General features: G+C 34.9%; 3 protein-coding genes across 4 annotated transcripts; 1 reads left to right on the top strand and 2 right to left on the bottom strand.

Moving 5' to 3' along the window:
- Positions 1-2,682, top strand: LOC122007008. Of its 2 annotated transcripts, none has more exons than XM_042562746.1 (3): positions 1-346; positions 648-1,030; positions 2,257-2,682. In XM_042562746.1, exons 1-2 carry the CDS (start codon positions 140-142, stop codon positions 1,017-1,019), a joined length of 579 nt encoding a protein of 192 aa, XP_042418680.1. In that variant the 5' UTR covers positions 1-139; the 3' UTR covers positions 1,020-1,030; positions 2,257-2,682. The 2 variants fall into 2 exon arrangements, with proteins under 2 accessions (XP_042418680.1, XP_042418679.1); XM_042562745.1 differs by having other exon boundaries at positions 38-346; positions 2,260-2,682.
- A 4,691-nt stretch (positions 2,683-7,373) lies between these two features.
- Positions 7,374-9,800, bottom strand: LOC122007007 (ATP-dependent RNA helicase eIF4A-like). The gene is made up of 6 exons (XM_042562744.1): positions 9,573-9,800; positions 9,351-9,488; positions 8,314-8,547; positions 7,887-7,926; positions 7,711-7,808; positions 7,374-7,640 (listed from the first exon to the last, which is right to left on the bottom strand). Exons 1-6 carry the CDS (start codon positions 9,705-9,707, stop codon positions 7,623-7,625), a joined length of 663 nt encoding a protein of 220 aa, XP_042418678.1. The 5' UTR covers positions 9,708-9,800; the 3' UTR covers positions 7,374-7,622.
- A 2,286-nt stretch (positions 9,801-12,086) lies between these two features.
- Positions 12,087-14,630, bottom strand: LOC122007006 (BOI-related E3 ubiquitin-protein ligase 1-like). The gene is made up of 5 exons (XM_042562743.1): positions 14,560-14,630; positions 14,386-14,465; positions 14,192-14,277; positions 13,827-14,116; positions 12,087-12,835 (listed from the first exon to the last, which is right to left on the bottom strand). Exons 1-5 carry the CDS (start codon positions 14,575-14,577, stop codon positions 12,314-12,316), a joined length of 996 nt encoding a protein of 331 aa, XP_042418677.1. The 5' UTR covers positions 14,578-14,630; the 3' UTR covers positions 12,087-12,313.
- Between the last annotated feature and the right edge of the window lie 84 nt (positions 14,631-14,714).

The following is a 14,714-nucleotide window of genomic DNA, read 5'->3' as shown; positions in this document are numbered from 1 at the left end:
CATTAGATTCTTGCTTGCTTTTGTGTGCCCTCAAATTCAATGACCACCCCTTCTTCCTCTGCCTTTACTAGAATCCGGTCCTATATAAGTTAAAAGCTCAAGCTCCCCACTAGAATTGAGAATTGGCTTAGGCTCCGTCATGGTGTCCTTGCAAGAAGCCATGCCTCTCGAGAAGAAGTCATGCCGCGAAGCAAAGAACTTCTACACTAAGAAGAGGAAGATGGGAGAAGGTGAAGAGAGGGAAGAAGGGTTGTTCGTCAAGGAGATGAAGGTGGAGAAAGAGGCGATTGAGCTCACTCTCGATGTTCCCTTGCCTTTGGATTGGCAACGATGCCTCGATATAAAGGTAAACAATACATAATTCAGCTTTGGAGGAAGAATCATGATTTCAAATAGTCGATGCACAATATTATTAAAACAAGGTTATAAGGATTATTACAAGCAAAAGAAAATAACTTGACAAATATTTCGAGGGCAAAGTTTTGGAGCTAGAAGACTTTGAGTGAGGATGTAATAATTAAATCATTCAGTGGTCATTTTGCATAATTCTCAAAACGGTGCAAATATTTGTAGTACCGTGGGTGCGGCTGCAATTAAATTAAGAAACTGTACTTTTATGATAAATTTGCGGAGGAACATACTTGCAGTCCGGCGAAATCCACTTCTACAACACAAGGACGCAGCGGCGGACGTCGACGGACCCCCGGCTGATCTTAGACCCGCCGGCCACCGCCCCGTTGAGCCTCGACCTCGAGCTCAACCTCTCCAGCCGCCACTCGACGCCCATAAGGCCCCCGGCGCCGCCACTGGAGAAGCCAAAGACGGACCACCGCGACGTCAAAGGCCTCTCCTTGTTGTGGAACTCGCTTGACGCCGGCGCCGGCGCTGATTCCGACACCAAGGAGATGGTGGCGGCCGTCTGCGCCCGCTGCCACATGCTGGTGATGATGAGCAAGCCGGCCTTGTCTTGCCCTAACTGCAAATTTGTGAACCCGCCAGATCACAGCTTCTCGACGTGATCATGCCATCGGTAAAGATTTTGTGCCGTAAGGATTAATAAAGTTTCTCGATTTGATAATGGAATTGGGTTTCATGCTATTCCTCGTTTCTAATCTACAAATCTGACACTTTTAGATTAAGGACTATTTACCAATGTAAATATTACTGGTAGAGAAACCCTGTTTGATAGGTTTAGCTTCCCCTCATTATATGCAGCAGATATAGCTGTAAATGAGCTAAGTCGAGCTAAGCTTTGGGTTGTTTAAGCTTGTTAGAAAAGGTAACCGAGCCTAGAATGAAATAAGTCATTAAAACGGTTGTTCAAGTTTGACTTGATTTCTTTTTATGCACCGTGAGCTTTGATTCAAGCTTAGCTTGAGTTTGGTTTACTTAGATATTATCGGGCTATTCGAGCTTGTTTGATTAGTTGAAACTTTTACATTTTGAAGTTTGTTTGGTTAGTGAGTTTGATATTACAAGTTTGTTTGTTTGTTTTAAAAGTGTTTTATTTATTTGCAAGTTCAATAAGAGCTTTATTGATGATGATGATGAACAAACTTTATTCGTAGATATTGTTCATGTATATTAACGAGTTGAACACGTATCTATTCAAACTTGTTTATTTAATTTAATAATTTGTTCAACTTTGTTCATTTAATTGACCTTGTATATATTGAACTAACATAAACAAGCTCTCAAACGCTAAGCTTACTCATGAACATTTAGTTCATTTACAACCCCAGTGTATGGTTGGAGGCTAATCCACATATCTCTCAGCCTCTAAAAATTTAAGCTCCCTACATAACAAAGAGTTAATTTACAAGGTCTGGTTTCTTCTCACAGTTAATTGAGAAAGAAAATTTTGACAGGTGAGGATTTCTTTACGATGAATTTGTTTTCTTTTGATAGTTTGTTTAGTGGTAGCTCTAGATGCATGGTTGTAGGCTAAATCTATGCATCTCCATTGTTGTGACTCTAAACTTAGTTGAATGATAGAGAACTACATTAAGTGGGTTCATCACTATTAATGATCGTGAAATTCTACTTTAACAAACTATTAGTTCTGTTGAATGATGGAAGGCATGGGCACTTGTTTGGCCACAGTGATCTTCCTGACATTTAGTATCTCCAATTATTGAGAATGAAAAAGATTACACATGACCCAAAATAAATGTAGAAGAGACTGAGCACTTGGTACTGTTGTGTTTATGAACTATAGATGCAGTAACCCTGTTTGAAATGATTTCTTGGTTTTAGCAGGAAGCTGCTTGGGCTAAACTTGTGTCTCTGTGCCTATAGCGGTTCAACCGCGGTGCTACATTCGCATAGTGTAGGGACTTGCGAGCACATATAGGCATATGCAAGTATTAATACACTAGTTATATTGAGAAGAAGCAAGAAGGGTTGGAAATAATGAGGAAAAGGCGGTGGCTTAGCGGATGTTCAATACTATATCCGCAAGAGATCTTGTTATGAAGAAAAGGTAATGACTTAGGTGAGCATGTAAGTTGTTAGGGTTAATGTTGTTGTTTCTCTTGAGATCTAGGAGGCAAAAAATGGTATTCTGTAAATACTATTTCAATTGAACTTGCATTATGTATATTTCTCCATTAATGTGTGTAACTGAGGTCTTGAGTTTGTGAGACAATTTAGCATTTGAAGTTCATGATAAAAGATTTGTTATCTTTTATTTATTAATGACACTAATATGAAACTACGACCAGAATTTCACCTATTATGGTAGATACCCTAATCCACCTCATAATCCTCCCTTCCTCAATTGACATTGATGCACCTTGAATGTAAAGTGCCCCTAGGTTATATTGTCTAATCTTCATCTCACCTCATGAAAGCGATTCAATGAACACCTTGTTTGCATCTACATTATTAAACCTTATAGCACAACAAATGGCAAGGTTGGGATTCTCAAAGTTGATTAATTGGAGGTTCAAAACCATTGTCAATGGTTATCTAGTTCTCAAACTTTGTCATGAGAAAATATTGTACTCTAAATTTCCAATTGGAAAACTTACCGTATCAAAAAACAACTTTTTAAACAAATTTGTTGACGATTAATCTTTCGAAAGCAACTTTACTCTGATATCATTCGTTAGACCATTCATATCAGTTTTTCTATCCAAAATGTATAATTTAGAATAAAAAAATTATTTTATTAAATTTGGATATCCACTTTTCAATACATCATATATTAATATTTAGGGAATGAAATTCATTCCCTAAATTTAGAAAAATATTATTCATAAATGCATAATTTAGAGAATCGATAGGGTTTTTTACTACCCTATCTAAAATTTAAGGTAAAATTTTTGAATAGGGTATCTCATGTGGATGCTCTTAGCATCATATGCAAGGACTAGATAGAGGTGAATAGGCAACTTGAAATTTTAAAATTTTATTTTTACGATTGCAAATGCAAGGCTCTATTAAATATTCGCAATTCATATAAAAAAAATGTGGGGAAAAAAAAAACAAGATAGTCAATGTTCATACATTAACTGGACTCACACAAATATTAGCAATTTTAAAAATGTTGTTTACGACTTTTGACTCTTAAGATGAGTCGCCTGTTGAAATCTCAATCACGAAATAATCTGTCCTAGCACAAAATGAAGGAAAAAAAAAATCTCATACAAAAATCTTATTTTCTCTTTAACATGAAGATAAAAAATTAAAGTATGAAATTCACCTATGAAAGTATAATTTTTTTTTATAAAACTCCCTGCATGAAATAATTTCTCCTTGCAGGAGATGAAAAAACATTAAAAAGTGTATAAAATAGTATCATAATTCATAACTCAAATAAATAAATCACACAAGAATATAACTTTGTACCAAAACTAGGGATGAAATGATGACAGAATGTTCATAAATAAGTTTAGTGTTCGGTTCAATAAGAACTTGTTTATGTTCGTTCAATATATAGAATATCGATTAAATAGATAAGCCTAAACAACTCGTTAAATTAAACAAGTAAGCTTGAATACATATGCATTCGGCTTGTTAAGGTTCTTAAACAACGTCTGTGAACAATGTTTGTGAATCATGTTCGTTAATAAGACTCTTATCAATATACTAAATAAATAAAAAAATAACTTTTAAAATAAACAAACAAGTTTAAATTATCAAACTCAATAACCAATCAAACAAGTAAAAATTTTAAATAATCAACAAGTTTAAATTGAGAGTTCGATAACATCTAAATGAAGCAAGTTCAAACCAAACTTGAATTGAAAAATCGATAACATCTAAACAAACCAAACTAAAACTTATCAAAATGATGGTGTTTAATATGTCAAAATGATGAAACTCAATTTGATGCATTAGTGGTGGAAAACAAACAACCTCAAATTTTAAATTTTTGTCAAATGATGTGACATATTATCTATTCTCATTACTAGTGTTATGTCAGAATCAACTTTTAGTGTTAGTGGTAGGCGATCAATAATATCAAGCTTCATTAGGAGTTGAAACAATTAAGTTCTACTTTGTGGCGAGGATTGGTTTCGTCATTTGATGGTATCAAACGAAAGAAGGCAATTCATTATTTGTTTTCATGATTTTTTTCATAATTTATTATTTAACTTATGATATTTTTATTTTAAATAGGATCACAAAAGATGTGAAGGAGTATAATTTATCTTAGCCATTTTTATATGCTAAAGTAATGATTTTAGACTTATGTTTTTATTAAATAATTGATCCTTTAATGTTTTTTTATTGTGGTTGACTTCTTCTTGTAAGAGATGATCTTTTTTTAATATGCTAATATAAGTTATCAAACTAAATTCTATTTTACTCCTTTTGATTGTCCATATAGTAAAGATTTTTTTTAAAATATATATATATATATATATATATATATATATATATATATATATTTTATTGGCTAAATTGTTCTTTTCCTCTCACTATAGTATAAATTGATATTTGTAATATATTGCAATCTCAATTGTTGATTTTTTTTTTTTCTTTTTAGGATGAGAAAGGGTAAAGTGAGTCTTTAGAGATGGGGAAGTTACATTCTAGAGACACATAAATACTTGTGAGTTTCATAAACATTGCAATTCAGTCATCTTTTTTTGATAAAGTATGATTCCTTATTTTAAAGTTATGAATTAGAAGTTTGATACTCTATATAATTGTTTTGTAGTTTTGGTACAAAGTTATATTCTTGTATGATTTATTTATTTATGAATTATGATACTATTTGATGTCATTTTTAAAGTTTTTATAAATGATATTTCTTTATCATGATTCACAATATGATTTTTATGATCATTAAAATATATTTATCCTACAAATTTTGAGTAATCAAGTTTATGACAAATCTTATTAAGCTTATAAATAAACCAACAAGCTCTTATGAAAGAGATCAGGGCCACCTCAAGGCCTTAGGCAGAAAATTTTTTCTAAGGCCTTAATATTATTTTAAAAAATAGATTGTTTTTGGAAACTATTATTAGAGATATTTAATTTTATTTTATACATTGTAAAAAAAATATTTTCACAATTAAAAATAATTACCAATTAGGTCACTTACCAATATCTTTATTTTATACCAAAGCTAACTTTTTTATTAATAAAATTTAAAATATGAAAATTCCTTTATGCTAAACTTTGAAGCATAATTTATTAAAAATAATATATTTATCTAATCAATATTTTTAAATTAAATAAATTAAATTTCATCAAATAACATGTTAAAAATACTAATTAATTTGTTGAGAAATAAATTATAATAATTCTAATAATATACATTTTAATTGTTATTTAAAATTTTTTATCAATAAATTTTAATTTCAATAAAGAAAAGTCTTGACGCAAAGATAAAATTATTGTTATATACTGCGTATAATAAATCTTTCCTTGGAATTTTATATTATTGAGAGTTTTATGCATCCAGTTGTCTTTTATCAATTCAAACATAAATTATCAATCAAATTTATTTACTTAAAAAATTTAACTGATAACATATGACAATATAAAAATGATAATGAAGGAAGGAAGGAGAGAAAATTGAAATTTAGAGAGGAATAATAGTAGAATATTAAATATGATTTTAACTTTTAAAAATATTTTTATAAATAAAATATAAGTATAACGCATGAATATTTTTTAATTTATTAATCAACTTAATTTTTATCACTAAATTAATTTTTTATTAATAAAAGATTTAAAAATTTAGATAAAATTTTAATAAAAATAATAAAAATTAACAACCAAATCTAACTTTAAGTAAAAATAAATAAATTTTAAATCAAATCTAAATTTAATGAGTAAAAAAATTTAAAAAAAAACTACCAAATTTAACTTTAATTTGTAAAAAAATAAAAATTATTGAATAAATCTAACTTGATTAGTAAAAAATTAAATTACCGATGAAGATAAACCTGGATTAAAATTGATTTTAATCATAATTATAAAAATTATATATATATATATGTCCCAATATAATAGGAGCCCTAGCCATAAAACTTAGTGGCCTATACTTGAGCCGGCCTTGAAAGAGATGCTTATAAATATATTTTTAAATAAAGAAACAAGTTTCTAAAATAAACCAAACTCACTAATCAATTAAATAAAATTTAAAATATTAAAATTTCAAACAAACAAACTCGACTGAAGAGCTTGGTATTGTCTAAACAAGCCAAGCTTGATTTGAGTTCAAACTAAGTCCGATTCAAGCTTGTTTAAAAGCTCAATGCCAATTAAACGAGTCAAGCTTTATTCAAGCTCGAACCAAACTCGATCTCTAAAAAAAATAAATCAAATCAAATCAAATCAAACTTGAACAATCATTTCAAAAACTTGATTAATTTTAAGTTCGGCTTAGTTCAACTTGATTACCTTATCAAACAATCATGAACACTCTTGATTCGTTTACAACCCTAATTGTTCATTAGTGGATCAATTTTTTATTAGTCTTCTTTGGCCTTTGTCAATCGACTCATCTAGATTATTTTTTAACGTTTTCTTCTAACAACTGTCTTTAGTTGACTCGATCAATCTCCAACTGAGTAACCTAAATAAATCACATAACCATTTCTTTTCTTCTAACAACTGTCTTTAGTCGACTCGATCAATCTCCAACTGAGTCACCTAAATAACCACAACCATGTCTTCTACAAGTGTATTCATAATCAACTACATCTCCAACCAATCGACTTATTTGGATAACCTCATATGATTTTTTTCACTACTGCTTATTTTCAATCAATTTGATCATCCCAATCGACTCAATTATTTTCTCTCATGCCTACGGTACTTCTATTATGTTGGTGCATATGTAATAAGAATTGCACTAGTTGTTTAGACATCATTTCTTTTAGGATCTGTTTAATTTAGCAAAAAAGTGAGAAAACAAATCAATAAATATACTGAACCTGAATGGCTTCCAAGAACATGGGTGATATTTTCTAGAATAGCAGCCAAGAACATGGGTGATATCAAAAGCAATTTTTCTTCTCAAAGTCAAAGATTAATTAGCTAACCATGTCAGTTGAAATCATCTCTGTTGAATCTTTGGCGACGACCACAAACAGGTAAAATTTTGATGTATACTGAAACTGAATGGCTTCCAAAAGGTAGAGCGAGGAATAAAATCATATAATCTCAGATATCTGCCGAATGAAAAACTCAATGTTAACCAAAAGGATGCAATCAAAAAAGTTGGTCAAAGGCTAAACTCACATTTATGGGCATCTCTGCAACAATGAGGCCACTGCTTTCTTCAAGTCCTCTAAGTGTCACCACCTCACCTCCAACGACCATGTTGATGACAATACCGTCTGAACAGGCTCATATTAGATCAGTGCTATGAATTCAAAGAGTGAGTTGGCGAATGAAAAGTGGAAGAAAATGGGTACCTGCAGCTAAACAGGTTGACATACGCCTCAAGTACACTTCCTGCAAATAATTGTAAGATACAACTACAGATCAAAAATGGTTCTAGGAGATTGTCAGAGTTCAATGCTTAAACTTATAAAATGGGTTTGTTTCCAGCATTTACTCAAAGATACATTATACATTCTGCATTGCTACAAGTTGATACTGCCGAGAAGTTGGTTAATGGTTAGACATGTTCAGAACATGTTCTAGATTACTAATAAGTGAATAGGATGAATGTGCTTTCTCTCTCTATATATGTCTGACTATATTCAAAACACATGATTCAGTTACACTTTCAGATGCTAAAGAATCTAAGGTAAATAATTCCAATAATGCTTTCAGAACCTAGGTCATTTTCCCGTTCTAAAATGCTGAAGAGATTAGCGTATATGCATGAAAACTCACCTTCTTTGTTGGCAGCTCATAATTAATTACAACACGAGCAGAAAGAGGGGCCTCTCCCATGCCAACTAGAGGCAGACATGCATCTGTGACAACTATCATACATGACTTTTTGGTTTCACTACTAGATTCCAGACCATCCCCTGGAAAAAGGCTACTGTTTTGATTCCATCCAGCACTGGAGTGGCGGAACTTTTCCAGTATCAATGCACGATCATTATCAGCCAAATCACTGTACTGCAGAGGCAATATTATTTCTTACTAGTCAATTTATGGCGATAGCAAAATGAAAAGTATTACATCTAACCAAACAGCATAGTTACAAAAAGTAACAGAATTAGCTCTTAGGACTCTGTTGATACAATTAATTCCCATCAGGAGAGCAAGTAATACCATAGTGATCTTATATATAGGGATAATTTTCTTATTTAATTAGCAATTGCTGAAGAAAACAAGAAAATTGTTCAGCAAGTGGCCAACACCTAATAGTAGCAATTAGCATGTATTTGTTAACTCCCATCTCGCATATAAATAAATATACAAGAGGACTATCTTTAGCCACTATTTTATAAAGAACTGAAATGAAGAAACTTAGAACTATAGGTATAAGAAATATCAGGAAAAAAAATCATATTGTTATTTGTTGTCTCATCTTGCAGGGATCATAATTATGAAAACCAAATGTAATGCATCATGTTAAACTGTGAGACATGAATTAACAAATGGACGGTTCATCAGTATGGAGACCGGTTGACTATAGATTAGGAATGAATCCCAATTCCATGGCCACAACATTAACAAACGCTTTAGGTTTCTCTGATGGGATTTCTGATGCTAGTATTTCTAAGTTCTAACAAGAGTTTGTTTCTGTAAATAGTCGTATGAAAAAATTGTTCCTACTTCAATTTAAATAACCAAAAAAGTCCTAGGAAGGATAAGCTTAGTCTTCTGCTAAACAAAAATCTGTCATTTAATGCCCGCCAATTTATTTTGTGCAAGAATCGAGTAAATCAACTGTTCGAAGGTGAAAGATCACGCACCAACGGGGTAAGGGAGATGAAGGAGAGATTGGATACGGAAGCGCAGACTGCATCCAGCTCGTCGCGTGAACTGCAGCAGATCACGATGGGAAGCGACTGGCGGCGCCCTGCGACCCCTAAAAGATCCAGCAGCGTCTCCTGCCATCCACAACTCAAGCTAGGTCCAATTGAGCCTCACTAAGAGTAACACACCTTTCTGAAGTGAGGCGTTCCGGAGCGTACCATCTTGAACTGAAGCCGATCGACCGCGACGTAGAAATGATGCCCAGGGCTGAAGTGAGAGGCGAAGGAGGAGGAGGAGGGAGGGGAGGGGGAGGGTAGCGTCGCCTCCGCGTGATCCATGCCCGTTCCCCTCATCTCCCTGCGTGCTTCCACAACCACGACGATGTAACGGAGCAGCTTTTAGGAGGACGGCGATTACTGGAAAAGGAAAGCGAGCGCCTCTGGAACCGACTCTTGCTGGATGCTCATACGGATACAGGCCAAATGGGCCTAGCGATTTGTCCTAGCGATGCCAAATGGGCCGGATACAGGCCCCATACGGCAATGTTGGGCTGAGCTAGACTGGCCCGATTTTGGGTTGAGTTGAGTTTAGATATCTCAATTGGCAAATCTCAGCCATCACAATTTAGATTTGTTTTTCTATTATTGTATTCATTAATTTAAGTTGCATTTTTATCATGTAAATAAATTAATACTATTTTAAAATTTGTATTATGACATCATAGAAGGGCCAAATGCAGAATTTAGATCAAAATAACACTCAATCCCGCGCCAATATTTTTGTTTTTTAAAACTAACTTTTAGTGGTATTATAATAGCAACTTTGAGTTCGTAGTTTCTATATAATTATAACAATTATAATTTCATCAATCCCGGGTTAGAGCCCGGGTTGGCGATAACCTAGCTCCGCCCTTAGTTATAAGAACCTATTTGATATATTTCCTAATTATATGGGGTCTCATGTGTATAAGTGTAACTAGTCCTTAAACTTGGTATTAGTACTTTTATTATAAGATGGTTATCTAGTTCAATGGGGGTCTTACCTAAAAGAGTGCAACTAGTCTTTAGACTTGAGACTACTATTTTTCTCATAATATGATTAGCATACTTTAACACTTAGGGGTTGGAACTAAAAGAGTTATGCACAACTATTTTGTATGTTTGTATCTTATGAGGATGAGGGAGAAATCCATATAGCATTTAACATTTGAGTAATGATATACACATAGAAAAAATCTCGGAAAAAAATTCAGAGACAGATACATAAATTCATAGTCCATTATTTTTACTTTTTGTGGGGTCATCATTTTATGTTTCTATTACTTACATTTTTCCTGAGATTTTTTCCGTATGTATATCATTTTTTTAATATTTATGGTTAAAGAGAGCATGTTAGACAGTTGATTCAATCAATGATCTTTGAATCTAATCTATGCATAGTGGAAATCACATGAGATGAGTTCTCAACTTAATATTCCTTCTAGTGACACAAATATATTGAATGAATTTGGATGTGCTATGGTAAGACAAAACAACTCTAAGTTGCTAAGAAGTTTTGCTTCCGGATCTTCCTCTTCTTGCTGAGCATCCAATTAATATTAACTTATCAAGACTTTCATTTGCTAAATATCAAATTAGCCTTGATCTATCGGGACATGATTTAACTTAAGCTTTTGTTCAAACATCAAAACTCATGCACTAATCATAGGAACACAACAAGGGTTCATATTTGATTTTTGGATATTTTGAGTCCATGTACTAGTTTTGTCAACTACTATATGAGTATAAATTGAAAGGAAAAAAAAAAGACATTAAGAAATACGGTAGGTTATGTGATGAAGACGGAGACGACATAGACCACTTGGCCAGCCCAAAATTCGGTCAACAATAAGTCCATTTCAATTCTCATGATGAATCCAAGTCAAACTAAGATTGACTTGGCCAAGCTCGGGTCAGGTCAGCTAACTCTAATTGACTTCAAGTCGAGTCAATCTAGGTCACATCCGAATTAAGTCCAAGCCGCTCCTGAACTTGGACGCAATGCGGCAATTAACAGCGATTACAAAGGCATCGGTTACAGAGAGAGGACACGTCCTTTGGTGAAAATGAAAGAGATACGACCTTTAGAGAGGACAGATCCTCTGGACCACTTTTTACGATCCAGGGGATGATCTCTAAATATGTATTGGTGGAATACATAGCCCTCACTTATAAAATAAGTAGGGATCATTCATCCCCATCAATACATGTTTAAGGATGATCTCTTAGACCGTAAAAAACGATCAAAGGATCCGAGCTCCCTTTAGAACGGTCACCTTTCCACTCCCTATATAAAGTCTTTCCACTTGCTATCGTTGGAGATCCTTGCCCAAGTTCTTATGTTCCTCAGTACATCCACAGTCAATCCAATAGAAGTCGATCTGATAGAAGCCTACTCGACAGAAATCGATCTGACAAAAGTCGAAAAGCTGATATGACAGAAACCGACCCGATAGAAACATTGATATATGACTCCACGAGCTTCAAATCACATGAACTCTAGCAGTGAACATACCATGAGACAAGCATAGATCTTGAAACTCTTTGGGGTATCATAAAATCCTAAAACCCTAAACCATGAAATGCATCAAACTTGTCACTATCCTTTAAGGATGGCTTGTTCATAGACTGAGTTTGCTATGAAGTCACTCATAGTCTGAGTTTGCTATAAAGTCACTCATAGACATTCTAAACTTCTGTGGAAGACTGGATTCACATCATGTGGAGGCTTTTACAAATTTCAAATACAATACCCATTACAGCATTGTATGCAACAGCAATTGATAGCATTGTATGCAACAGCAATTGATAGCATTGTATGCAACAGCAATTGATAGCTTCTAGCATATAGCAAGTCATCAATAAGAGTAGTCCAACATATTATACAAGAGCAAGTAGGCAGCCATAGGCAACAAAATTCACTATAGATAGACTTCCATGCCGATGAACTTTGAGGACTGGCATAGCGGGCAGAAGTTGAACTTGATCTCGCACTCCTTGCACAAGCAAAGATGCCGACAAGGCAATAAAAGCATGCAAGCCTTCTTGACTCCGCAAATCTTACAAGCAGTCTCCTTCAAGTTCCTGTTTTGTTTTAACATGAGCTGCAAATTGACATCACTATTGCAGCAAGAGGCTGTGTCGTCAACTTCACTGTCGCCACAACCTTCTTCATTGTCCCTGTTCTGAGCATTAAGTTGCACGAGATTACACTTCAGCGAGTTAATCAAGTTCTCGTTGTACTTTGCACGTTGCTGCCAGGCACCTACTTCTACTGACAATTGTTTCATCTGTTCTTCAAGATCCATGTTCTTCTTGTTCATGTTCTCCAGCTCTGAATCTTTCTCACTCATCTTTTTGAGGATCTTATCCTCGACCAATGCAAGAGCTTGTAACTGTTTCGCTTGAACCTTCTCTAATATTGATTGTCTTAGACGCTCACCCTAGAAATATGGGAGCAAATCATGCTAGTGCACGATACTACAAACACAGGATACACAGCATGGTACACAAAAATATACCTAGAAAGGATATGCATAATCATTAAGGTATACACTTCAACCTGACTAACAACCTACAGCGGTGAATCTGAACACCTAAACAACAGATATCATTCAAGAAAACCAGCTCCAAAAGAGAAAGAATTACTTCTTATCAAGAATCACATGTAGTTTGCAACATCAACTCTCTGCTCAGCAGGAATAAGCAGGAGAGTAGGATGTTTGACATAACAACCTGTCCTACTCAAATGTTGTTGACGCACAAGCAAGTTTACCAGAAAACAGCAAGCAATGATGGTTCATTTCAAAAGGGAATAGCTTTTAAAAACAAATCAACGACAAACATGCAAAAACAATTAGACACTACAAGCGTATATCTCTGGCGACAATGAATTCATCCATTCCGTTCAAAATGGCACACCATTGCCAAGATTTTAAAAAAAAAAACATGAATGCTGATGAGAAGAAAATATGTCAATCAGTGCATAAGCTAAACTCAAGCTCTTATCAGTTTGTAGACATTTTACACTTATTTATATAATTAGTGAACTAAACACATTGCTCTGTTATCATATGAGAGAAAACAGATGTAGAACATCGATAAAAGATGAATCTCTCACAAGAAGCACATTGCTTTGGTGATGTTTAAATGGCAATCAGTGAAAAAAAAACAAGTAATTGTTCAGAACACAACTGATCTAGGCAAAAACAACCAAATCATTCACAAACTTGGTGTGCTACAAAAGGCGGTGATATCCTTTTTGCACTTGAGTTGAAAGAATAGAATGCAAAAGATGAAGCCATATTGAATGCATCACATTAACTTCACGCCCTAACTTCAGAATTGGAGAAAATGGAGCAACAATAAGCATAAAATAACAAACAGAATTTAACCTATAGCAAACGTAGCGATGCTACAGTAAACAGTCAATACCTCAATCTTCATAAAGCGGTCCATTTCAGCCTCCATTCCCTGCAACTCGCGATCGATTTCCTCATCGACAACCCGGAGGAGCAGCTGCGGCGACTCCCCAGACGAGACTGCCACTCTCCGGTCGTCCAGTGACAGTCCCAACCCTGTGGACACCGGTCCCGTCTGCAGGAAATCGATGGACGTTATCTGCGAGTCATCTAGCGAATCCTGCTCCTTAAGCCGCTTCGTCCTCGGTTCCCATCCGTCCGCCGCCACCGTAGGGCCAGGTGCAAGGCCCATAACGTTAACGACTGCGATTAGTCAAAAATTAATGAGAGAAGCAAACGGGAAGGAAACCCTAAAAAGAGCGCAAGGTAGCAGATTACCGGAAGGGCGAGGAGGATCGGGGAAGCTTGCAGCATTGGGCAAGGAGATCGGGGGCGAGATTTGGCCATCAATCGGCACAAAGTTTCTGCTTTTGCCGTAGAAGTGGTTTGGGAATTGCGGAATTTCGGGTCACGTCAACTGAAAGAGAGGAGAGAAGAAACACAAAATTGAGGAGACGAGATGAGTTCAAAACCTGAAGAGAATGGATTGCTGCGGCTTCTGCTGCTGCTGCTGCTGCTGCCGCCGCCGGTGGTGGTGTTCGAAGTTGCGCTGCTGCAGGAAGAATGATGCAAAGGTTGGAACCGCCAACCCAGCGGCCTCCTCACCCCGGCCCCACAAGTATGAGACGGACAGATATTGATGTTATCTGCAGGAAGAATGCCATGGCTAGGAGAAGGAGGGAGAGAGAGAAAAGGGAAAGCGGCAAAAGAAAGATATTTTGGGCCAGAAAACGACAAAGTTTATTAAAAATATTAAAACAGCATCTTTGTTTAATTAGAATTCATAGCAATTTTATTGAAA

This window comes from Zingiber officinale, chromosome 7B (genome assembly GCF_018446385.1).
Source record: "Zingiber officinale cultivar Zhangliang chromosome 7B, Zo_v1.1, whole genome shotgun sequence".
NCBI lineage: Eukaryota > Viridiplantae > Streptophyta > Magnoliopsida > Zingiberales > Zingiberaceae > Zingiber > Zingiber officinale.
The sequence above is the reverse complement of the archived record's forward strand: the minus strand, read 5'-3'. Positions and strand labels throughout refer to the sequence as shown.

Coding starts and splice junctions, on each gene's coding strand:
- LOC122007008 (XM_042562746.1), top strand. CDS start 140: ATGGTGTCCTTGCAAGAAGCCATGCCTCTCGAGAAGAAGTCATGCCGC. Junction 347..647: donor AACGATGCCTCGATATAAAG/GTAAACAATACA, acceptor ACATACTTGCAG/TCCGGCGAAATCCACTTCTA.
- LOC122007007 (XM_042562744.1), bottom strand. CDS start 9,707: ATGAGGGGAACGGGCATGGATCACGCGGAGGCGACGCTACCCTCCCCC. Junction 9,489..9,572: donor ATCGGCTTCAGTTCAAGATG/GTACGCTCCGGA, acceptor TGTGGATGGCAG/GAGACGCTGCTGGATCTTTT. Junction 8,548..9,350: donor TCATCTCCCTTACCCCGTTG/GTGCGTGATCTT, acceptor TTGCCTCTGCAG/TACAGTGATTTGGCTGATAA.
- LOC122007006 (XM_042562743.1), bottom strand. Junction 14,117..14,191: donor CGATCCTCCTCGCCCTTCCG/GTAATCTGCTAC, acceptor GACTAATCGCAG/TCGTTAACGTTATGGGCCTT. Junction 12,836..13,826: donor ACCGCTTTATGAAGATTGAG/GTATTGACTGTT, acceptor CCATATTTCTAG/GGTGAGCGTCTAAGACAATC.